The sequence below is a fragment of the Homarus americanus genome, unplaced genomic scaffold (assembly GCF_018991925.1).
Source record: "Homarus americanus isolate GMGI-L3 unplaced genomic scaffold, GMGI_Hamer_2.0 scaffold11794, whole genome shotgun sequence".
NCBI classification, from domain to species: Eukaryota; Metazoa; Arthropoda; class Malacostraca; order Decapoda; family Nephropidae; genus Homarus; species Homarus americanus.
The window spans coordinates 688525-714385 of NW_024739301.1; the positions used below are offsets into that span (position 1 = coordinate 688525).

At 43.0% G+C, this 25861-nt stretch overlaps 2 protein-coding genes across 2 annotated transcripts; one reads left to right on the forward strand and one right to left on the reverse strand.

The window, feature by feature from the left end:
• The first annotated feature begins 1035 nt into the window (after window positions 1-1035).
• LOC121874480 lies at window positions 1036-10869 on the forward strand. The gene is made up of 8 exons (XM_042378618.1): window positions 1036-1214; window positions 3215-3441; window positions 4840-5085; window positions 6251-6412; window positions 6637-6762; window positions 7667-7832; window positions 9775-9924; window positions 10343-10869. The coding sequence occupies exons 1-8, from the start codon at window positions 1175-1177 to the stop codon at window positions 10423-10425; spliced, it is 1200 nt and encodes a 399-aa protein (XP_042234552.1). The 5' UTR covers window positions 1036-1174; the 3' UTR covers window positions 10426-10869.
• Window positions 10870-11768: 899 nt separating this feature from the next.
• Window positions 11769-24131, reverse strand: LOC121874481. The gene is made up of 8 exons (XM_042378619.1): window positions 23892-24131; window positions 17944-18149; window positions 16721-16957; window positions 16209-16388; window positions 15599-15724; window positions 14543-14714; window positions 13999-14145; window positions 11769-13699 (listed from the first exon to the last, which is right to left on the reverse strand). Exons 1-8 carry the CDS (start codon window positions 23935-23937, stop codon window positions 13620-13622), a joined length of 1194 nt encoding a protein of 397 aa, XP_042234553.1. The 5' UTR covers window positions 23938-24131; the 3' UTR covers window positions 11769-13619.
• Between the last annotated feature and the right edge of the window lie 1730 nt (window positions 24132-25861).

Sequence of the window (25861 nt, forward strand, 5' to 3'; positions counted from 1 at the left end):
CGCCAACAGGTCTCAAGTAGTAAGCTCGCCAAGCTCGCCAACAGGTCTCAGTAAGTATAGTCGCCAACAGGCGTAAATATAAGCTCGCCAACAGGTCTCAGTAAAAGTATAGCTCGCCAACAGTATAGATCGCCAACAGGTCTCAGTAAAGTATAGATCGCCAACAGGCCTCCAGTAAAGTATAGCTCGCCAACAGGTCTCAGTAAAGTAGTAAAGCTCGCCAACAGGTCTCAGTAAAGTATAGCTCGCCAACAGGTCTCAGTAAGTATAGCTCGCTCAACAGGTCTCCAGTAGTATAAGCTCATAGCAGGTCTCAGTAAAGTATAGTTCTTAAACAGTAAAGTCTCAGGTCTAGTAAGTATAGCTCGCCAACAGGTCTCAGTAAAGTATAGCTCGCCAACAGGTCTCAGTAAAGTATAGCTCGCCAACAGGTCTCAGTAAAGTATAGCTCGCCAACAGGTCTCAGTAAAGTATAGCGTTATCAGCTTACTTTACACTTTTTGTTGTAGTGTGTTAATGTTTTTCTTCATCTTGTTCTTCTTGTAGTGTCAGTATAGTTAAGACGATCGATCTTCATGTGTGTCTGTGGGTGATATCTACCACAAAATGGGGCCCCTACTAACTGATAACCAATGACGTCACAAGTCAAACAATGACGTCATCAACACAGAAGAAGTCGACGAAACACCACCAACTTAATGTAATCTTGTTATTTTTTGTCGGTAATACGAAGACACATTTCTAGTGTTCAAAACTTAGTGGTTAACGGCATTACTACGTCACAGGAACCTCAACCAATGAGATTAAACGAGATTGATGGTTCTTCAGCCAATATGGAATAACGACGAAGTCTGTGTTAACACGTACTGTACTATTACGGTACATTATAATACAGAAGTTAACTGAAAACAAATATAGATCTTTCAGGTTTTCAATATATATTTATATTTAGTTCATATAAACCTTAAAGTCACACGAGGCACTGAGCAGAGATAAGGGAGATAAGGAAACAGGGTGTGGGCTGGCTGAGGGCGGGCCGGGGGCTTAGTAGAGTGAGGACGCTTGGTGGGAGAAGGTTCCTACCTGAGCCACGCCGCGACACCTTCACGACCTACACGGTGCAGGACTGTTAACAACACCCTCTACCTCACACCGTCACCTGAAGACTTTCAAGATGAGACTACTGCTGGTGGCGCCACTGCTGCTGTTGGCAGGTAAGATGGGGAGAGACGCCGGCAGACAGGTAGCTGTGACCGTCCGCTCCCTGTTATCTTAACTCCCATCATACTAATATTATTATGATTGTATCACTTGAACCTAGTCCCAACTTATAACACCTGATGTATAGTAGTTCTTACACCTTATGTACAAGGCTGGCCGGCCCATGGGTCACCCAGCCGTGGATTGAAGGTGTAGAAGCTGTCGCCAATACAACAACCACACCCTAAGTTAACGAGAAGACCGGACAACTCGCCAACTGCACTGGCTAACCAATATCTTGGAACACGATCCGCAATCGACTAACATTTAGGTTCCCAATTACTGCTTGTCTGACTGAGACAAATAAGAAACTTGCCCATGTTTCACCCAGCCCGGGGTTCGAACCCGGAACTACTGACTTGTGAGGCGAACATGAAGTCCACTACACCCCACCCTAACGCTACCTTGGGAGGGGGAGAGGTAGGTTAGATAAGCGTTAGGTGGTTAATCATCAAGTAATTCTTATTATTATTATAGAGAGGTTTACCCACACTTCTCAATACGTGATTCTTGGCACCACACCTCTGGCTCTCCCTCCCTCGGTCTCACGGCCCCTCAATCTTTATTTTTTTCCTAACCTAACCTAACGTAGGTTGATGTTCATAAGGCGGCGAGGGATTTAAACCAAACCTGCACGCACACACTTACAAGTACACCTACCACCACCGCCACACACTACCACCATACACCTTTGAAGAGAGAGGGAGTACGCGGGTTTACCCTATAGATACACAAACACTTTTACGACATTATCAGTACCGGGCATAAGGTAATCTGAAGTACTCGTATACTGAACCTTCCTTTCCCCTACAACTAAAGATATAAGAACGTAACTTAAAGGACACTCTTAAACCACCTGTACGTCCACCAGGTTAGTTTTAATTAACCTGTTGTATTTTCCACGTAAGGCAGTGTTGATGTGTATGGGAAAAATACAATGGGATCACCTCAAGATTAACTACACTAAGAGATATCTGGGGTTAGGTTGGGTTGAGTTGGGTTTGTTTTGATTAAGTTAGGTTAGGTGATTAATCCTCAGGGAGCTGGAGGAAAGGGGGGGGAGGAGGGGGGTCGAATCTTCACGTGACCCGTTATATAAACTACAGATCTCATGATGTTCACTAATTCTCACGCTCGGTGTTGTCATTATGTATTGTACTATCCTGGGGTAAAAAATCAAGAACTTGAACGCTCACTCTGGGAAGACAAATAATATATGATACTGTGCTCTTCCTGGGGGAAAAAGTGTACCTTAATACTCGTCCTGGAAAAAAAAAACACGTAGAGGCCCGGGCGTGGCAGAGTAAGTGAAGCTCAGCCAATCGACGCCACTGTTTCAAGTCTTCCTGGTGACGCAAATATGCTACAGTAGCGCTGATTGGCTTCCTTACATCACATCCCCCGTAGAGTAAGGGGCGATATGATAGAGGTGTATAAATGGAAGTCAGGGCTGAACAAAGGTGACATTACAAAGGTACTCAAACTATCCAACTAGGAGCGAACTCGTAACAATGGTTTTAAATTAGACAAATTTAGATTTAGGCGCGAGATAGGTAAACATTGGTTTAGAAATAGAGTAGTGGACGAGTGGAACAAGTTACCGAATATCATCACTAACTCGAATACGCTAGATAGCTTCAAACATAGGTTGGATGGATATATGAGCAATAGGGGTTGGGTGTAAATGGGACTGTCCAGTAAGGACCAATAGGCCCGCTGCAGTTTCCTCCAATCTTATGTTCTTATGATGGTTACGTCCTCGGTAAAGCGAAGATTATATGAGGAGTCACATAAGAGAGAGAGAGAGAGAATTAGTTACCGGATCTCCTGAAGTTTAGCCCCAAGGATAGAATAGGTATTATAACACAAGAACAATATAACGTTATATAGCCTCTAGTATTAAAACACATACAAAAAAAAACAATGACAAAGTCTGACGTGGGTTTCGCTTCAGGTGCCTCAGTTGCGTCCGCTGTTGTAATTTACAACGTGGATATCGCCTCCCACCTCAAGCACTTCACCAGCCAGCGGTTCCCCAACGAAGAGTACAATGACGGACGCCTCAACGCCCAGAAGTACATCAGAGATCACTTCACAAACTACGGTCTCAAGGTGTTTGAGCATAAGTTCAACACCACCGTCAACACAGACCCCACCGGCGTCACCTACCCGACGAAAACAGTAAGCTAACATGATCCTGACCTGTACTGTGTTTGTGTAGCATGATCCTGACCTGTACTGTTTGTGTAGCATGATCCTGACCTGTACTGTGTTTGTGTAGCATGATCCTGACCTGTACTGTGTTTGTGTAGCATGATCCTGACCTGTACTGTGTTTGTGTTGCATGATCCTGACCTGTACTGTGTTTGTGTAGCATGATCCTGACCAGTACAGTGTTTGTGTAGCATGATCCTGACCTGTACTGTTTGTGTAGCATGATCCTGACCTGTACTGTTTGTGTAGCATGATCCTGACCTGTACTGTGTTTGTGTAGCATGATCCTGACCTGTCTGTGTTTGTGTAGCATGATCTGACCTGTACTGTGTTTGTGTGCATGTCCTGACCTGTACTGTGTTTGTGTAGCATGATCCTGACCTGTACTGTTTGTGTGTATGATCTGCCTGTACTGTTTTGTGTAGCATGATCCTGACCTGTACTGTTTGTGTAGCATGATCCTGACCTGTACTGTTTGTGTAGCATGATCCTGCCTGTTACTGTTTGTCATGATCTGACCTGTACTGTGTTTGTGTGTAGCTGTGTAGCACATGATCCTGTACTGTGTTTGTAGCATGTCTGACCTGTACTGTTTGTGCAGCATGATCCTGACCTGTACTGTGTTTTGTGTAGCATGATCCTGACCCTGTACTGTGTTTGTGTATGATCCTGACCTGTACTGTGTGTTTGTGTAGCATGATCTGACCTGTACTGTGTTTGTGTAGCTGTGTGTTGTATGTACCTGTACATGATCCTGACTGTGTGCTTGCATGTACTGTGTGTTTGTGTAGCATGATCCTGACCTGTACTGTGTTGTGTATATCCTGACCTGTACTGTTTGTGTAGCATGATCCTGACCTGTACCTGACCTGTACATGATAGCATGACCTGATGGTACTGTGTGCTGTGTTTGCATGATCCTGACCTGTACTGTTGTATGATCCTGACCTGTACTGTGTTTGTGTAGCATAGTCCTGACCTGTACTGTTTGTGTAGCATACTGACCTGTACTGTTTGTGTAGCATGATCCTGACCTGTACTGTTTGTGTAGCATGATCCTGACCTGTACTGTTTGTGTAGCATGATCCTGACCTGTACTGTTTGTGTAGCATGATCCTGACCTGTACTGTTTGTGTAGCATGATCCTGACCTGTACTGTTTGTGTAGCATGATCCTGACCTGTACTGTGTTTGTGTAGCATGATCCTGACCTGTACTGTTTGTGTAGCATGATCCTGACCTGTTAGTGTCGCATCAGCCTGACCTACAGTATGTGTGTGTGTGTTAGAACCTACCTACCCTGTACAATATGTCTACGGGACATAAATCAGTACCGGTAACCCAAGGCGTGACATGCTTACTACAGGTTGAGGGCGTGAATGTCATCGGTATCGCGGAAGCAGTGAGCAACACCCCTGGAGCGGTATTGGTGGTGGGCGCGGACTACGACACCAGCGGACTGAAGAACCCCATGTTTGATAACGGGGCGGGTGTGGCAGCTCTACTGGAGACAGCCAGGCTCTTCACGCACAACACTCGCTGGTCGGGGGTGTACACGCAGAACTTCACCACCATCTTCGTGGCTTATGACCTCAACACCAAAGAACATGGGGTAAGGCCTAACCAAACCTAACTTACTGATTAACCTCCCGAGCTTATTTCAACTTGAGATTCAACACCCTAACGCTAACCTCCCCATCTCAGAGAGTGATCGAGTGTGTAACCATTAGGTGAAATAATAAGCTTAGGGGAGACTAATCTTCAGGTGATCCGTTTCTTGACTCGTGAGGCATTGTGATGATATTACTCTCACTCGTCTCAAACACTCTTCAGTCTAACAGGGGTACACAGCAGCTCGGTAATAATCCCCGCTATTGTTATCATGACACCTACCGAGTGAGCCAGATGATGAACGCCACATCCAGCACCCACAGTAACACATTGATATCATAATACAAACAATACACTTCACTGATGCTGTAATTTCACATATAAAAAAGTAACTACATTTCAAGATTCGAGTTACGAGGGACAGTAAGTTAGCTCATGTTGCTGTATTATGGATCCAGGTAGGTGATTAAAGGGTTTGATTAAGGGGGATTGATTAAGGGGTTGATTCAGAGGGGAGGGGCGGGGGGAGTTGTTTAAGGGGAAGAGGCCAACTTCAGATGTGGCGCAGCTCCCTTGAGTATCTTGATGGTATATGAAGGAAGGAGATGTTGCCAACGTCTTCACTATCAGACAACTCAACAACGTCGCCACTGAGTTTGATATCCATTTGGAGGGAGCTCTAGGGACCCCCTCCCCCCTCCCCGGGTCAAACCTCCCTAACCGCAGACTCTACTTTTAATCTAACATCGGGTGGGTAGCTGTCAGAGGTGTCAGAATAAAGGGTTGAGATTATTTTATAGCCAAGAGTCTTCCTACGGTTTGACTGGTCCAGCACGCATCACCTGCCCCAAACACCAGCCATAATTATTCTACAACACAGTTCGATTTACAATTCTGATGGGGGCAAACTTTATGGCCTGAAGTCATGTGTGCAGAGACGTGGCTGGATATCTTATCTGTTTGTAAAGATAACACGTTTTAAGGGTTGTGTCATGCGAGATAATGATGATTTTATCGGTTAACTGGCTGCGGCGAACAGAAAATCCAAGTTCAGGCGTTGAATAAATACTTCCACTGTACAAATAGGGTTTATGTTAGCACCCGAGAGAAAATGGGAGTAATGTGATCACCAGTTAAGATATACCGGTAATGTTTGCATATTACAGACCAGTCCGGGTAAGCCAGGAGGACTGTTCTTCATGAAGGACTTCCTGTGGTCTTACCTCAACCAGTCTCAGACCAACTTCGGCGGCGCCTTCATCATCGATTCCATCATGAACATCAACTACAACGCGAACTCTCAAAGGGTTGATGAAAATTTCAACCAGGTATTTGTCCTTATTTCACTAACTAACTAAACTAACCAAGGACACACGAAAATGTTCTTAAGACCTGAAGAAGATATTATTGTGGGAAAGAATAAAAATCTATGTTTAATGTTATTGTGAAGCGACAGCTAGATCATGAAAAAAAAGAGAGACCCCTGTATGATAATATGTTGTTGGGATAAATCTGGGTTGAATTTTATGACTTAATTTCCTGTTCACTGCAGCTGTTCCCGGAGACGTACGAACATGTGGTGGAGAATGACAGGAAGGGGGACTTTCTTGGTGTTATCACCATCGAGGGAGAGAAGGCGGACCTGTTGAGGGACCAATTTGCCGGCAACTACAACTGGGTGAGTCAATAACCTTAAGTGCAAGACCAAAAATAAAGGAAGCAAGATGTTTCCTCTCTGGGTCAAAGTAGCATTAACTCTGATACAACCAAATTACATTGATTCATACTATATCACCGGTCCATTGTATCCAAGCGCAATTTTCAGTACAGGTTGCGTAGCGTTGCTGTAGTTATCAAGAACAAAGTTACTAATCTTCGCCATCCTCCTTCCTCACAAGTTACTATAACAACACGACGTACGAAATCCCAGTACATGTTGGGAATGAACCTCTAACACACGACCCCAAGTAACACGAGATTTTCTACAACCGAGAGGGAAGTCGATCAAATAGAGAGTGTGCATGACTAACTAGCACCCAGGTAAATTTCCCACTGAGGTACAAACAGATGAAAATATCCACTGCATTTTACAGCATCACCATTCCCTTGCATACAGGAGCGTACAGTAGTGTTAAGTTTCTGCACCACCCCTATACAAGACGCCAGGCCTACGAGACCTACTTCCACCTTATAACAAATAATTTCTATAAGATCTCACCTTGTGTCACACCCAAACTGAAGAAAGAAATTTATATCAAGACAAAATAATTTAGATGCTCAGTGATAATCCCTTCCTGTTGTTGACGGTAAGAGAGGAAATGACTCACAAGACAACCACATTGTTTGATACAAGTTTCTGTGTTTTATTGTGTATATGATTACCAAGTTCATATTCTGACAAAACAACTGGTCGGCAGGTCAAGGCGGGCAAGAGTGTGCAGGACGACAAGATGATTCACCTCCCTGGTATTCCCGGAGTCTCGCCCGGCATAGAGAATACAACATTACATATCAATAAGCTAAACATTATGAATCTCGTTTATAATTTCATATGGTATTAACTTGTAGTCTTTTTGTTTCAGGATCGCAAGAGGTCATCATACCACCTGGAGGAGATGGACATAAAGAAAGGGAGCAAACTGACCGAACTCGTAAAGGAACTGACCAAACAAGAAACCATCAACTACTGGGCCTTCACCGTCAACGATACCGTCTTGTCCCTGCCAGCCGTCCTTCTTACTGACACCCGTATGTTACTCAGTGTGTGTGTCTTAGCCTTAATTTCGTTTAATATTCACAATTATCATCCATGTCTCTGTGCTTTCTTCAGTCCAGTGTCAAAATTCTCAACCTTTAATTATAAAAAAAAAAAAATCCGCTACAGAACACTAAGTAAAACTAGTGACTTTAAGTTTGTATAAAAAAAAAAATATTCCCGTATAAAACTTTTGGTAAACGTGTCATTAATGCTACTGGCTCCAACAATACATGGGAAGGAGAAAGTCTTCAAAAACGACGTCAATATCAATACATAATTAAAGTAGTGAAAATAAGATCCTCGTGTAGATTATAATAATTGCTAACGAATACATTACATCACCAATTATTATTAAGCATCACCGTGAACATATTAATTCAAATACATCATACATAAATATTACTAATCATCAGTACAGGTTATTTTTTTTACGAATTAAATAAACTGAAAAGGTGTCTAACTGTGATTATTAAGTGATTATTGAAATTACTGGAACACTTGCTACGTGTGTGTGTGTAATTTAAGTGTTCCTTCAAATGGTTGACAAATTGATAAAAAATAATCTCAAAATTAAAAACCAAGACATATCCTTATGCACAATTTCAACTCGGGTTTAAGAAAAAAAATAATAATGTGAAATGAATGTCAACTTTCTTTACAATGGTTACTGAGAAAGTTTTAAACCAAGTTCTTACCAGAATGAATCACCACCGGCGTTCAGAAACTATTATACAAGATAACCAAACCAGACAATTAGTTTCAAACGATCATAATGAAGACCGTGCCCAGAAAACCGACCTATGACGTCACACAACTTTATAAAGAAACATAATATTGTAAATTATAATTTACAATATTGTACTCACTTTCAGACTTGTATCAGCTCACTTTAGCTCCTCTTCCTGGAGTCCAAAATGAGCCTAGGAGAAACTGAAGATCCGTAACAGAAGTATATAGTATTTCCTGGTACACGGAAGGGTGGGCACGAGTGAGAGTTCCTAGTGGTAGTTCGATAATTCAAACCTTACAAATTTTCTCTTATTTCAACTAAATCTTCATTATCACTACTTTTAAACGATGTCACTAATCATTTTTACATCACACTTATAGTTCATACATCTACGAAAGATAATGATTTACGTTGGGAGTCAGACAGTCAGAAATATTTTGTCACGGGAGGGTGTCGGACGATCCACCTCCTCCACTCACCCCAAAAATACTGAGGCATAAATATTAGGGACGAATATGGCAGCACTAAACTGTTCAGGCTTGTGATTGGTGAATACAGACAGGTCAGCGGTTTTGTGTTAGGTTGTTGTAGATCAATTTTGTGATCGGTTATCTTTTGTTTTGTCTAGCAGGAAATTAAACAACTATTTATTTATCTATGGATTAAATATTGTGTTGTCTTGAGTTTACGGGATGATGCTGGGGCGAACACTTAACCATGCGGGTGTTCTTACACATTTTATCATGGAAAATTGTGCACTGTTAATTTAGTCCCCACATTTTTACCCTGGTATAGTGGCTGGTGTGTTCTGAGAGATGGCACTATGGAATGTTTATCGAACATCCTTATCTGGCTACTATTGCAAGGTTACTTACAGTAGAACCATTCCGGGAGTTTTAATACAATGTAAACAGACACGGAGCTGCCACATCTCTCAAAAAAACATCAGCCACTGTACAAGGTATAATACGTACAAGTGACTGCACATATGCGCATCTTTACTTGTGTACATGAGTTTTATATACCTGTGCACATTTGTATCCACATGTACACATTCATATCCGCTTGTATGCACCAATACCCATGTGTACATTAAATTTGTATTCAAATGTAAATATTTATATCACGTGTGACCTAAAGTTTTATAGCCGTGTACTGTTGATTAACGACTCATAAACGCTCTCTCCCTCCCGCCCCGCAAGAGGGTCTCCGAGATATTCCACCGATGCCTGACTCCTGCGGCAACATGTGTGGAGCAGACGATCTCCTGACTACCGAGCGAGTGGACTTTATAGACGCTTTGGTTAAGGGCCTCGTGCGGACCCTCATGAGACGCCAAGGTTCCCCTATCGGTCAGTCATGTTGTTACCTATACTGTACCTGACTCACACTTAGTTCACTCTTACACATAATACTCACTCTTACACATAATACTCACTCTTACACATAATACTCACTCTCACACAAATTACTCACTCTTATACTTAATACTCACTCTCACACTTAATTCAATAACTACAGTTACTTCTGATCACCTGAAGATTAGTCACCGCAAATTGTTTAATTATCATGTGAAATATGTTTAATCTTTAGGTGATCCTAAATTGATGATTCACCTTTAAAAATAGTTTCCTTTAAGTTAAGAATTACTTAACTTATAAAACGTTAGTAACTGTCTTACCTGTCTGAAGATATGAATTAATTGGTGATTTAATTTTTTTTTTTGGTGTTCCATCTGATATTTAATTCTCTGGGGGTTCTCACTGACAGATTCACCTGACGCGGGTGTGACCAGTTTCCCTTCTCTGTTCATGACGGTCCTTCTCTTCATCGTGGTTCGTCTCTATCAGTAGCTTCAGTCCAGGCGACCAGAGATTAACATCAATACGACCATCTAGACCGAGTCACCACCCACGTTCACTGAAGCTCCAACGCCTTTACTGACGAGTTGTTAGAATGACCATTTACGTTGTGTTTGATGATGATTGTTCGGTTCACGTAAAGATTAGACACCTTAGCTTATTTCACCTGATGATTAAACACCCTAACCTAACCTAACCTAACCTTGAGGTAGCGTTAGGGTATTTAATCAAGCGAAATAAGCTAAGGTGTCTAATCTCCAGATGACCCGATTGTTCCATTAGGATTCTGTTGATGTACTGTGCAACTCATAAGCTTTCAGGTGTCTTGAATCGAGGTCTACTGATGTCTATGATAACAACAACAACAATTACTTCGGTTATCGAGTAATATTGTCCCAGGAAAAAATACAATAGTTGATGTATTGACGTCCTGGATTACAGCAGTTTGTTTTGTCATCATGTTAGTGCTCTTGTGTGATTATTGCGTGTGTGTGTGTGTGTGTGTCTTGATCAGCCAACAAGTAATATTGGCGTTTCTGTCACTAACAAGTAATATTGCCGTTTCTGTCACTAACAAGTAATATTGGCGTTTCTGTCACTAACAAGTAATATTGCCGTTTCTGTCACTAACAATTAATATTGGCATTTCTGTCACTAACAATTAATATTGGCGTTTCTGTCACTAACAATTAATATCGGCTCTTGTCACTAAGTCCAATTGGCGTCTATCAAAAATTTTTCCTGCAGTTATATGAAAACATTAAAAAAGGGGGAGCTGTTTCACACCGAGGGTCTGTATTTTAGTAAAGGAACAGGAACACCTAAGAAAGCGTTCCTTATGTTTCGTCTTAATTTTGTTTATGTCAATAGCAAATATTCTCAGCTCCTTCAGTTTATGTTCTAATGTGTCACAGGCTTTTCCTCAAAGTAATGATAGTTCTGTAACATCCTGTAACATGTAACACACTGTAACCTACCGTAACACACTGTATCCTACCGTAACGCACTATAACCTAACGTAACCTACGCTAATCTAACACTAACCTAACTTAATCATAGCCTAACTTAACCTACTCTAACCTAACTTAATCTACCCTAACCTAACTTAACCTACCCTAACCCCCCTTCCAGGTAGCGTTAGGGTGGTTAATTATCGGGTGAAGTTAGGGTGTCTAATATTCAGGTGATACGAGTAGAGTCTGTTATTATGTAAAGTCTGTTATAAGAGCAGAGCAGTGTGTGTTAGGGGGGGGGGTATAGGGTATGTACCTATGTGAATATTGTAACGAGGAAATTAACTTAAATCAAGGTTGTGTTACGAATAATACTGTATATCACCTTGTAATTACCTGTGTACTAATGACTTTAATTAATAAAATGTACAAATAAAATACGTTATGGCGTTTAATTAACATAACTTAAAAGACTATTATACATATTTTCTGCTGTACAAAATTACTTACTAATAAGTTTTCCAGAATGAACAACAACAAATAAATGTAATACTAATGAAGAACAGATACGAACAAAGAACACGAAGGAAGAACATTTTACTGTGACGTCATTGGAGAGAAACACTATTGTAAGGTATCTAAAAAAAAAAAAAGAAATATGTAAACAAACAACATATTTTTTTTTGTCACCTCCGCGAAAAATCTGTACATTTTTTCAGACACCCTAAGCTTATCCTGGCAATTGAGAGATCAGCTGTGAGCATCATGTTTTGAAGGAAGGAGAGAGAGAGAGAGAGAGAGAGAGAGAGAGACTAGCGTACAAACATATACATCTTTCATATAAACTCAACACATAAAATATAAGACATTAAAACATGGTAAATATATAAGCAAGGTGACAGATACACACCTTAACACCTACATCCTTTGGCATCTAATATAAAATTCATATATTATCTTTACTCTGAGAGGATTTATATATTCCTTCAGCACGAAATAAAACTCCTTAAACATTATTGCACTATAGGTACACTCGTGAACAGAAGTCCTGTCGCCCCTTCTGCTGCTCCACGAACCCTGAGATTCAGACTCATGAATCCGAAGCATTTATGGGCAGAATAATGCACCAGTATCTACTGCTTCGGGTTCATGAGTCTGAATCTCTTGATTCGCGGAACAGCACAAGGGGCGACAGGACTTCTGTTCACGACTGTACACCAGCTTGTGTTGATATTAGTATTCTTATGTTGAGCGATGATTATAATTTTAGAGTCAGGAGTAACACAAGTCTTCTGACACTCTCCATCACTACAGTACATCAACACAGTCTTGACACAACACAACAGCATCTGGCAAATCCCTCACAATCCACCGACTAAAGACCGTAAACACCAGACTTACGTTCGCCAGCCTTGTGCCAGCGTTGTCTTTATAGTATTTCTTGCGCGATCGGTGAAGGAGGTGGTCAAGTAACACAACACAACCTTGTTTTTATTTATGGGGAGCTTAAACACCGATCACACAATCAGCTGGTGAACTGAGGCTTCGAAATGTTGCTTCAGTACTGAGTGCGAGTCCTCGAGACGTCTCATGCACGTGGGATCGGAGCTCGAACACAGGCCAGGTATACCCAGAGGTTAATGAGGCGAGTTTTCCTTCGTGTTGATGTGTAAGAAAATCTCTAAATTGATTCATTTAAGCTATGATATAAGGGTGGTGAATATGGCATGAGATATACAGTATCCTGAAAATACATACTACTACTAATAATAATAATGATGATGATAATAACAATAATATAACAATAATAATAAAAACAACAATAATAATAATACGAATCCTTACTGTATTCTATTTTGAGAACAATGCATTTCACATGAACTATTGAGAAGAGACAGTGATGAGAGGTTGCAACAATATCATCAGGATCACCGTGTGTGTGTGTGTCCCAGTCATTGTTGTGTAGAAAACTTGAACTTTGCTTCCGGTGATCACACACACACACAGTACGAGCGACGTGTTCTCATGTGTCACTAAACGACGCGAGGTACTGTCCCATAACCAGTGTGCCTTAGTGGAACGGGTGGGTCATGTTTTTCTTGGTATACAGTACACACACACTTGATACCTGGAGGGCCCACTGGAGGTGACCTGGCCTGGAGGTGACCTGGACTAGAGGTAACCTGGCCTATAGTACGCAGGAGTTATGTGCAGCAGCGTGGAGGTGTGAGGTTAGTGTAGGAGCCGCATGAGTGCCACCAAGGAGGAGGTGAGGGCCAGGGTGGGCACCAGAGCCACACCTGTGCTGCCATCTGTGAGCACCAACAACATATTTCATCAACAACCCAACAATGTGACTCTTTAGACACACACACACACACATACTTACTTACATGCTCACACATAAGTATGTACACATTTACATAAAAATAGATAAATACAAGCACACATACACACGAGTAAGCTTATAAACACACATATACGGATATCTACTACTAACAATGCTACTACAACTATTCATAATAATAATAATAATAATAATAATAATAATAATAATAATACTGCTACTACTACTACTAACACCACCACCACTACTACGACTAGCACTTACCACTAATGCCTTGTTCAGTCTGCAGTTGGAGTAGTGTGTTGGTAAGGGTTGACGCGATATGGGAGAGAACGAGTTGACGGCTGGGTGTGAGGAACTCCTTGGCTGAACACGGTGGCCCACACACTTCCCCAGATCCCCTATATATATCTGTAACCATAACTTAATGTTACTTTCTGTTACTTAATCATCACCTACTGTTACTTATTGTTACTTGTCACCTTCTGTTAGTCAAAAGATAAACACAGAGATGAGGATAAACCCGATCGTATTCATGACAATATACGTAAGTGATGCAGTGAACAGTAACCGAGTACCTAACTTTTCAATTGGTGAAGTGAAAGAGGTAGAGTTCAGTGTCGGCCATGTTGCCTCCTTGTGTACCGAAGGTTAAAGTACACATTGTTGTATCTACCCTGACCCCCACTGACCGCCAAGACTCACATCATCAGACCCTGAGTCTCGAAAGTAGTATAAAGGAAGAATTGATACATTACCAGGGAGGCTGTGAGTATAGTGTAGAGGAGACTGGTGAGGAAGGACGTACCGGTGTCTGTGAGGAGGACGGCTGTTAGCGGCAAAGGTTCTGCCGAGGGTTGGAAGGTCCAGAAGTGGAAGTGTGCCTGATGGTTGAACATGCTTAAGGTGTCGGAGTTGGCGGGCGCTCCGCTGACCACTGGCAGCTCTTGAAGCCTCGGTGGACTGGCCTTGGTGGAACCCTGATGAAAGAAGAGCACTAGTCAGAACCTGAATTAAGGCGAGTCCTATATGGCACAACTTGATCACTCAACAAAAATGATGATTGATGAGGGTTCATTTAAGTCGACGGAGGAGCTAAAGTCAGATTCTGGATGTGTTGTTGTGGTGGTGGTGAACTAAACAATTAATATCTGATGTAATTACTATACCTATAGGACGACCAGGTAAACAACGTCTCAGATTCAGGTGTAGTTAAGCTGGACATGCTATACCCAATAATACAACTTACTTCAACCTGGAGAATAGAACAGCCAACACAACAACTTTTACACTATAGTTCTACATGTAACTTCTACTTGTCACTGGAAGAATGTATAAAAAAATGTTACCTCTGCATTATACTGGCCTTCCTCTCGCTCTCAACTGTCACTGATACAGGAAGGAAATAAAGTACAAAGAAAAAAAACATTCTTCCTGATGCTGGTAAAGGAGGGATATTACCTGCAAAGCTCACCTGAAGTAACTTATCTATACTATAACTATTTTTAAGTTCATATTATTGCTAAATTGGTTTACCTAAAAACTGGGATCACCTGAATATTAAACACCCCAGTTTATTTCACCTTCAAATTAACCAACGTAGCGCTTCTTGAGGTTAGGTAAGTGTTAGGCTAGGTTAGTGTTAGATTATTGTTAGATTAGATTAGGGTGGTTAATCTTCAGGTAAATTAAAACATTATCTACATACTCCATCTCTATTCCTCAAAAATCCTCTCCTTACACCCTCAAGCTAATACCCTGATGCATAAATAAACACACAATACACCTCAACACCTAAGGAGATCTATAAACGCGTAACACAAGTAAATAACAGCTAATGGAAGATAGAAGGCCCTCAAGTCACCTCATTATAGCTGGCGGTGATGACGGAGGTGAGATGATGGCTGGTGCGGCTTGTTCTGGTATACATGGCTAGGAAGTCCCCCCTGTTACCCATCGAAGCTATGCGTTCGTGTGCAGCCGGGAAGGTCTGTGGGGAGTACAGGTCCTTTACTGAGGGGGTCACATAATGCATTCTTTTACCTTTATGGTGTGTGTGTGTGTGTGCGCTTATAAGTGTGTAATTAAACTTGACAGGTAAGATGAATGGTGGCCAGGTATGAATTAATGAATCATGTATGAGAAAAATTTAACTGAATCATCCAAGTCTACTTAACATGAGTGCAAGATATACTGTACAATGGACGCTGTTCCCTACCGAAGAACTCTCTATTAATGAGACTGTGGACATTTCTACACCCTACTCTCGATAACCAATATACTGATTATAACATAGAAAGTGAAAAGCGTCCTTGATATTTAGCTGTAATCGTAAACTTGACCTCGTGTGTACGGGGGATTCTCTGTGCTGGATAAAATAATCTGGGGTAAATTAAAAGGGGTTAATGTCCATTATCATCAAAGTTTTCAGGATAAGAAAGTTCCTCTTCAACACTAAACATTATTTATCTCACTTTCTCAAATCCAGATGGAAGATACTGGGACATTTTCTTTGTGTTGAATTTCGTGATGGAGTCGAGGATGATGGCCCCTACAAACTTCTGTGAGGATTGGTTGAGGAAGGGCCACAACCACTGGTGCAGGAAGTAGTAGGCTCCAGGGCGGCCGTAGCGCTCGTCGGGCTGAGCTGCTGCCTGCATGAATCACCAAACGAGACACACCATAAAGACTTATATTTCATTACGGGTATTAAACCTCGCTCCAAAAAAGTATCTTTACGGAAAGGTCTGATGAATTTCAAAATTTACACTGCGACTCCCGTTGTCTTGGTAGGGTTGTCAAAATTCTTCTTCCGTTGCGTTATGTCTCACACAAAGTCGTAGAGATACTTTTTGGTACGAGTAACATATGTAAGTATTAAAGTACAGGTATAAACAATAGTTTTAACAATAGTGTGAACAGTCATTCTTTAAAGTTTATTCTTTGAGGTAACAGATCTATTTGAGACAATTTTACTCGTACTTACATATTCTATGGTATTGAGATCGAAGGCGACAAAGAGCACTGTACCACGTCGTTTAAGCTCTCGCCCTGGTCCGGTGCTGTTCATGTACATCCTGGCCACCTCCAGCATGGTGGCCACACCGCCCCCATTGTTCTCGAGAGGTGACTGCTGGGGGGTGGTGTCGTAGTCCGCTCCCACCACAAGCACACTATCGTCTGCGTCTCCTCTGGCCACGCCCACTATATTTTCACCCGTAATCTGGAAACCGTCCAACATTCTTTGAAAAAGCTTGTATCGTTTGAGAATGAATGTAGTCTTTAATTAAGACAGATACCAAACAGGGAGGTACTACCGCCTGGGAAGATATTGGAAGCATAATGTGCTGTCTAATGGTAGACCCTGCTGCCATATGGCATCACAAAAATAGTGACCAAGTCCCAGGTTGCTGATCTGACTTTCTGCCTCATTTACACACAATTGCAGGGTCTCAATTGTTTCTCTTATTATTGACAACACAACATACATATATTGTTTCTCACTTTTGATTTTTTTTTCATTTTTGTATTTCCTTATGGTTCTTTATTATTATTATTATTATTATTATTACATTTTCACCTCCCAGGCCCCGATGTGGGTCAGTGACCTGTGCCCGGGTGAGCTAATCCCCTTAAAAAAATAGTTTCCTTGATCTGACGCAGCAGAAGCGGCACAAACAAGCGTTCGTCTAAGGCAGGGGTTCTTAACCGGGGAGAAATTTTATGCAGTGTAACACCAAATGAGGAGAAATTTCATCCAAACATTTCCTGAAAATGAGAAGAATCTTCCCTCTTACCTGTGTTATGGGTCAGCATCATATCATCTCCTATAAGAGTTTGTAACGCTGCTTGAGCTGTGAGGTGTGGTGTTACTGCCTGTCCCCGGTCTGAAGCTTATGTCCTGTGCCTCACAAGTAATACCCCCCCCCCCTGTTTCTTTTATTCGAATTGGGAGAGGAAATGCCCTTAGCGGAATAAAAAAAAAGGGGGAACCGGGTGATAAAGGTGAAGAACCCCTGATCCAAGGAATTCTTTCATAATTATGGAAACATTGACTATCTAACTTTTCTTAATCTGGTAACGGATGTACACAACAAGTCTGGTAAACTCTCTTCCTATACACTCGAGTTATCGTATTGACAAGATGGACTACACCAACAGACGCCTACCGCCTCTACTCTACATCATTGCAGAAGTCAAAAGTCGTACCGTTTTTTCCTGGCCTTTGATGACGACAGTTGTGTTGAAGTGGTTGATGACCAACTCGAGGTCATACTGTCGGAACTGGTCCTTGATGTAGGAGCGGGCCTCCAACAGCTGCTGGGTGTCCGGGGAGGCGGGGTGACGCTCGCCCGTCAAGTGTTGCAGGTGATACTTCAGGTGTGTCTTCTGCGTCAGGCAAATGGTGGCCATACCTGTGAGAGAGAGAAAGTATTTTTTACAGATGTTCATATTATATTACTTTTTTATTAAAGTGGCGGGTGACCTAGTGTGCCAGCCAGCTATACCTGTAATATGGACCAGCCAGAAGTGTGTGGACACAACTCCTCCCTGTGTCTTATACTTACAGTAATGAAGTTTTTAATAACAATTGAGATATATATATATATATATATATATATATATATATATATATATATATATATATATATATATATATATATATATATATATATATAAAAGAACTCCAGATAAATTAAATACAAGCTTTTTCACCACACTGCGCGTGATAAAAGATCATGTGCACCAGGATGACGTGTAATGTGTTGTGGGGCGGCGACTGTACACAAGTCTCCTGTAAGTTAATTACAACTACAGTACTTAATTTATAAACATAACCGGCACCAGTCGCGGTCTGACCACGTAAGAGAACAGACGTGTGCCCATAGGTGCTCCTGTCTTCCCGATCGTCACACAAAGGTGACGATTGCTGGCAAGTGCTGCCAGCGATCGGGGGGCGGGGTCGACTTAAGCGCCCCAGAAGAGGAGTCCCCTCTCTAATGGATACAGACATTTCTGAGACAGATAGTCATAATGCATCCCACACCCTGCAAGAGTCAGACCTCAGTGATAGTGCCAGTAACAGTAATGTTTCTATGGGAAACACTTGCCGGAGTGGCAACACCAATGCCAAGGGAAGCGAGCCTCCCCTCGCCACCCACCCCTCTGCCACTACCCCAAGGATTCATCGAAAACCGTCGAGGAACGGTTTAATTGGACAACAAAGTATTGGAGACAACACGGTTTCACCATTCAATTCCGAAAAGGTAAGAACTGTAACTTTATCAAGTGTCAGACACCCGAGGTCTATGAAACACTCAGTACTGTTGGATTTGACGGGTTGTCCTCGTGCCTCCTCCTGCTGACGCAGCGGACTGTTGCCACATCCTAGTTAAACAGTTCCCCCTATATGTTGAAGTCGAAGATGTTCGTGACCTTAATCCACGTATACTCAGTATACGTCGACACTAACGGGGGAAGACCCCACAAGCAGCTGTCATAGTTAAATGGAGGGGGAGGGAGTGCCCAACCACTGTTGATGCCCATCCAGTCCTCCCGGCACTGTCTGGTGAAATCTATCACCCAGGGCCTGCGTTTTGTGTCATCTGCTCCCATTGGGGTCACACCTTCACCGCCTGCTGCCGACGTGATCGTCTCAGATGTCGCTTTTGCTCATGTAACCATCACTCCCCCGTCTGTGCCCAAAAAATCAAAGACCACCTCAATGGGGGTGGTGTGGGCTATGTTGTTGACCCCAGGTGTTTTAATTGTGGTGGCTCAAACAATGCTGACTCACGACAATGCCCCAAACGTCCGTTTGTCCCAGGAGAAAAGCCTCCCGAGGGCTGCGTCAACCTCAACCTCCCCCCAGCCTACCGAGCCACATCCCTCTGCGTCCCCTCTGTCTCCAGCAACGCCTTCTTCAACAACACCTGCCTCTGCCTGGCCTCACCTGGCTGCAACACAGCAGTCCCGGACGTCTCCTAATTCAACTATTACTGGGCCTCCTCTCCGTCTCTACTTTGACGCTGTCAGGCCTTGTGCTCCCACCGGTGCCCCCCCGCCACAACCCCTCTCCGGTGACACGACACAGATCATATCCCTCTTACACGAATTTGCCAACCGTATTGAAAGACTCTTTGATACTCTCTGTACCGCCATCTCCAACCTACACAGACTACCCCTGCCTCCAGCTGCTATCCAGTCACCCCCCTCTTCTGGTTTGACACAATGTGGTAGCCCCCCTGTGTGCCCCTCATGCTCACGGCCTACTCCACCGCCGCCTGGCACCACTGCTGGCGTCCACACCGAGCCTGCCCCGTGCCCGGCTGCCCCCGTCCACCCACCGCGCGCTCATGGACCCGAGGACACCACCCCCGGCTCCCCGTCCCCCACTGGCATGCCGGCACCTGGGGCCCATCCACTCCAATTCTCCACATCAACTGACCACCATGCGGACATGCTAGTGGACTACGTATCTACGCCAAGAAGGACGTCCCCTACCAACCTCTCGACGTCCCCCTTGAAGCCGACACTACCGACGTACACGCCATCACAATCACACTAAAAGATATGTCCCTCAATATTGTCAATGCCTATGTGCCTCCTTCCACCCCTACTGTACCTGTCCCACCACACCATATCACCACCACCCCCACTGTACTTTGCCACGCCTAGTACATTGGCAACCCTGAGCCTGGACGCACTGTTTGTAAACAGATTACAGATAAACTTTGTGGTCAACTGCCTCTCACACCCTTTCTCACTACATCCTCACTTGCCCTATGACCTCCTCCTACAGGTCCCCAGCCGTTACCAACACTCTAACTTCCCTGACCAGATATCCCTCCTCCTAGTGAGGGACCTGCCACGCTTTGCCATAAACAGATAAATTGTACCGGGAATTTTCCCCCCACACACTCATCATTCTGTCACTTTATGTAACTTGCTAACAAAACCCATGACCCTTCAGGCTTTTACGCCCTTAATGTATAAGTCACAAAGGCAAGTAAGAAATCCGCATGCTTCCCAGATGGGCGCTGTAAACGCTTCTATGCTTCACCTTGCACAGGATGTAAGGGGTGCCCAATAAACTAGCCCCCTCGTGGGCAATCATAACCTGCTCAGAGATTTTTATATAATAACCTTTTTAGTGAATAAGTCGCTTATTAAAGTCTGGGCTTCATCTGTTTCCTCAAGCCCCCCCCCCGTAAACTGTTATTCCCGAGTTGTTGCGTTTATCATGTGTTATCGTAACAGCTGTTTTCCCACATCTTATCTAGGAGACAGAGGTGCGTTTGACCGACGCTGCCAGAACTACATAGTCACCTCTTTATTATGACTAAAGGCCTTTTTTTTAGTGTCCCGTCCGCCGTCCGGGAGGTCTGGAGTGTTTCTAATTGTTTCCTTACTCAGTGCTGTTTTGATGCGACTGAATTTTTTTTTATTATTTATTCTGTCCACACGTATAATCTCGTATCACATCACTGGTGTCTGACACTAACACCGCGTTCTACTCTGGCTGCCTCACGTCAAGTCTCTAACATATATATATAAAAATACGGGATAGTAGATAACATTAATGTATCATATGTGTCGCCAGACTTGTGTCAACCCGTCAAGACACATGATAGTAAAAGCTTAGCTCTCTCTCTTTTTTTATTGTCAGCTCGAGCACGAAACCACCCATAGTTTACCCAGCTCTTACCTTACAACTTATTAAACACATTACTCCCAATAGTCTGTGTATAAACGTCATGGCTACAGCTGAGGCTACTACTAGCAGACCTTGTTCATGTTCTCTTGTGTACATCCTGTGTCGACTCGGCTTCACGGTATAATGGAGGCTGGCGCTTCTCTCTGTTATTAACGCACACAAGAAACACAATGGGACCGAGTACTCCCCCTAAGGGATGCCTGCCTCTCCTCACCACTCTCCTGTTGGACCTCGCCCCCCGCCCCAACACCACCACCAGCTAGCGTTTACCGGATATGAAAACCTTACAACCATTTCAGCATCTTTCTTTGTAGCCTGTAAAAGATTTTTGTAATATAACCGAGTACAGTATATGTGTGGTGGCGGTTGTAATAACAATGGTAGGATGTGGTGGAGGGGGGAGGGGAAGAGGGGAGGGGGTAGAAGAAAGGGGGGGGGGTAATAACATCCGTGTGCCCCACCACTAACAGTATTGCGTGCTGGATCATCCTTTATCACTACATCATTTACAACACAATTACCTTATATGGCCTTGACATGTTTACATAAATACGGGAGAAGTTTATGTGTATTTACATATCCGTAACCTTATTATTTATTTTTTTTACATTGAAACTAATTAAGAACATAGTAAGAAAGGTGTTGGTAATGAGATGGAGGAGGACAGGTAAGGTAAGGTGACGTTAGGGTTAAGTTAGGTTAAGTTTAGTTAGGACTGACACTTAATCGCGGTGAGGGAGGGAGGGGTGTGGAGGTGATCACGGGGACATATTTTAGGATGCGTCATCATCACCTGTACCTCTCCCACCTGCACCTCTCCCACCCCCACCTGCTAATTATCACCTGTACCTTTCCCACCTGCAAATTATCACCTGTATGTTACTTGAAAATAGATTGAGTCTGGGCGAATATTGAGTGAAAGTGAGTGAAGGTGAACATCTGGCCCTTACCTGTGTTTATATGTGACAACACAAACAAGCCCAGGTACAGGTGTTGGCAGGTGTGAGTCATGCAGGTGTGAGTACGGATACTTGGTACTTGCCTCCCTCCTTCCTTCACTCCCTTATTCTTCTTTACTCCTTCCTTCCCTCCCTCACTCACTCTCTTACTCCCCCATTCTCCCTCCCTCACTCCCCCATTCTCCCTCCCTCCTTTACCCCCTCGTTCTTCCTCCCTCCCTTTCACTCCCCGATGCTTCCTCAAACACGCTGTCAAGGTCAAATGATGACGTCAATTGGTGGGTTGTTTGTTTAGCCGCCCTAGTTTGTTGCGGTACGTAGTTAGTGTTAGTGGTTTAAGGTGCAGACTGTTTGTGTTAGTTGTTGAAGGATTAAACTGTTTGTGTTAGTTGTTGAAGGGTTAAACTGTTTTTGTTAAGTGTTAAAATTTAGTTATTTACGTTTGGTGTGTTAGGATAAGTTAAGTTTGGTAGGGCTACGTTAGATTTGGTTAGGTTAGGTAGGGTTAAGTTAGGTTAGATCGTTGTCTCTATTAGTTAAGAGTTGTTAAATGTTTGTGATAAATTAGATGTCTGTGTTATGTTAGAATGTGTGCTTTGTGTTAGGTTAGTGTTAGCTGTGTTAGATCTGAGCATTAATTACGTTTGGATAAAGCAATAGTTGTGTTAGGATAGACATTTTTGCTATGTTTGGTCAGGAAATTAGCTGTGTTAGTTTAAGATAGTAGCTGATGACCGGCGGTGAAATAAACTTAGAAATTAATGAAGATTAGTATTTATGTAAGACCATTTTACTGCCTCGTTCAACACTTGGTAAACACAGCTTGCAGGCGGGGACCATCTTCACCCCCTCCCTCACTCACTTAGTTCTTCCTCCTCCACGGCCTTCATTTCCCCGACTCATTGCGGCTTGCGGGTGTACTGTGTGTGTGTGTGTGTGTGTGTGTGTGTGTGTCTGTCTGTGTGTGTGTGTGTGTTTAAAACTTGATTAATTCTAGTAAAAAGAATAAATGTTACACCCCGCCCACTAAGATTATGTTCTGGAACCCATGACGAAGAATTTGGATAAAGTGACAATTAAGCTTGGGGTGTGAACGGGGAGATTTATCATAATTCTTCGTCATGGGTTAAAAAACATAATGATCGAGGGAATGGGAAGGGTAAGGGGTGTAACATGACTTTTTTTTTGTTCCTTTGACTGTACAGTACGTGTGAGTTCTTTGGGGTCACAGGTCAAGAGATTCTGAGTAATATTGAGGGGGGCAAGAGGACCCTGTAGTGTGTGTGATCCTTTTTTAAGACGTGAGAGGTAGTGTGTTACCCCTTCTGCTCCTTCCACACACACACACTTAACACTGTTTCCCTTCCTTCTTCCTTCCTACCTTCCCTCCCTCCTTCCTACCTTCCCTCCCTCCTTCCTACCTTCCCTCCCCCGTTCCTACCTCCCCTCACATCAAGTAATAATACCCCACGTCCACGTACCTAGTATAAGGAGTACGGTGCAGCAGTAGTTGACACCAACAGCCATAATGTTGCTCCTTTACAACCAGCGTACGTGACGGCTCCTGTGTTGACTCCTCAGCTACTGTCTTCCTCACACACACACAGGCCACACCTTTCCTTGTTCACTGTTGGTAAATGACAGTAATGAACCACTGTTGACTGTGATCCTTCCTCAGCGGCGTTCTGCTTGATACTGACTCAATCTCAATGAGGGAGACTGAGGGGTGGGCGGCTGGCAAGACTAACTACATACGTGTTCTCACCTGACCCAGAGCCAATGACGCGTTGGGAAAGACGTGACGTCACATTTAACCCTTCTCGCGTGATGTCATCATGTCATAATACACATCACTGTTCCGGAAGCAACTCTTATGTGATGAAAGGTTTATGAAGAACAGCCGGAAGTGTGTGTGTGTGTGTGTGTGTATCGGGGGTGAGGGGGGGGGGACGGAGCTGGAGTGTAGTGAGCAACGCTAACCAGTGATAAGAAACACCGCGTTAAGTGACACCTGGTACACACACACCTCTCTTCCCCTTCGCTCAAGTAACACTTTACCGTCATTTCATCATTATTGCGCTTAAATAACTCTCTGTATCATTCCTTTATCGATTTTTTCATTATTAATTTACTTCTCAATTTCTATCTAGTCATTACACATTTATTATCGTTCCTTTCTTCATCCCGGGAATGAGTGAGAAGTTACGTAACATTTCTCAAGATAAGGAACACGCTTGTCACCATTCAACACTTTTTGTACCTGTAGTCTTGTATTTTTATATCATATCTTAGTTATCTTAAATGAATCAGGAATCTATGTCACAACGTTATCAATAATATTGAGGACAAATAAACAGACAGACATACTGTACAGGTAAATAAATAAAGGTCTCGTAATTAATCTACCTGGCCAAGGTGAGGGCAATGTATGAATGGTTTTGTTAGGTTACCTGACGATTAGCCCAAAGGTTAGTTCACCTGGAGATTAAGCTAGATTAGGTCAGGTTAGCGTTACGTTAGTGTTAGGTCAGGATAGGTTTGCACTCGGTTAGGTGAGGGTTGGGTTAGGAGAGGTTAATTATTCGTAAGCTGAAATAAGCTGGGGGTGTCTGATCTTCAGGTTATCCGACAAATTAGTGAGGCTTTGAGGGGTTATGTTGTGTGAACCAATACGACACGACGGACGAAAGATTTTGAAAGCCTCACTGAGACAACAGGAGTCGCGGTGTTCATTCTGAAAATCATCGAACCCCCTCCGTATAGGTACTTTGTGGGTTTGTACAGAAGGGAGGTCCCGTCAGTCCTCTCTCCCATCCATGAACCCTGAGTCTGAGTCTTTATGAACCTGTGAATCCGAGACATCACACATTGTTGGGATCCATAGATGACGCACTGTGTTATGTCTCGGATTCACTGGTTCATGAATCTCGGGTTCATGGGTGGTTTTAATTAGCAGGACGGAACCTTATCTTGACGACTAAGCTTTGGAAACAAAGCAAAAGGATATGAATCATTTAGAGTCTTTGTGGCTAACTGTGTGTGTGTGTGTGTTGTTTAAATTATGTCCTGTTGCTTTCTTCATATTATCTACTCCAACACTCCCACAATCCTCTCTCTCTCTGTCTTTGTGGTTAGGTTAGGTTAGGGTCGATTCAAGTGACCACTTTTCGGTGTTTGTGGTGGCGGCTACAAGCACAGTATAACACTCCAAGTCATGACGTCATCACCATCTGCATGCAGCCATTTACTAAATAGATTCCTGTAGACCTGGTGTATGCATAGCACCATAATAATAATAATAATAATAATAATAATAATAATAATAATAATAATAATAATAATAACAATAATAATAATAATATGAGTAATTTCCTCAGACAACCTAACCTGAGACAGAGGCGATGGTTTTACCGTCAGTCTCGCCCTGACACACACAAGGGAGACCGGGCAA

What these genes read in the sequence shown, in the direction of transcription:
- LOC121874481 (XM_042378619.1), bottom strand. Translation starts at nt 23,937, where the DNA reads ATGGCTGTTGGTGTCAACTACTGCTGCACCGTACTCCTTATACTAG. An exon ending in CACCGTACTCCTTATACTAG is followed by an intron (nt 18,150 to 23,891) that starts GTACGTGGACGT and finishes TCTCTCTCACAG; the next exon opens with GTATGGCCACCATTTGCCTG. An exon ending in GACTGAACAAGGCATTAGTG is followed by an intron (nt 13,700 to 13,998) that starts GTAAGTGCTAGT and finishes TGGTGCTCACAG; the next exon opens with ATGGCAGCACAGGTGTGGCT.
- LOC121874480 (XM_042378618.1), top strand. Translation starts at nt 1,175, where the DNA reads ATGAGACTACTGCTGGTGGCGCCACTGCTGCTGTTGGCAG. An exon ending in TTGATGAAAATTTCAACCAG is followed by an intron (nt 6,413 to 6,636) that starts GTATTTGTCCTT and finishes TGTTCACTGCAG; the next exon opens with CTGTTCCCGGAGACGTACGA. An exon ending in ACGCCAAGGTTCCCCTATCG is followed by an intron (nt 9,925 to 10,342) that starts GTCAGTCATGTT and finishes TCTCACTGACAG; the next exon opens with ATTCACCTGACGCGGGTGTG.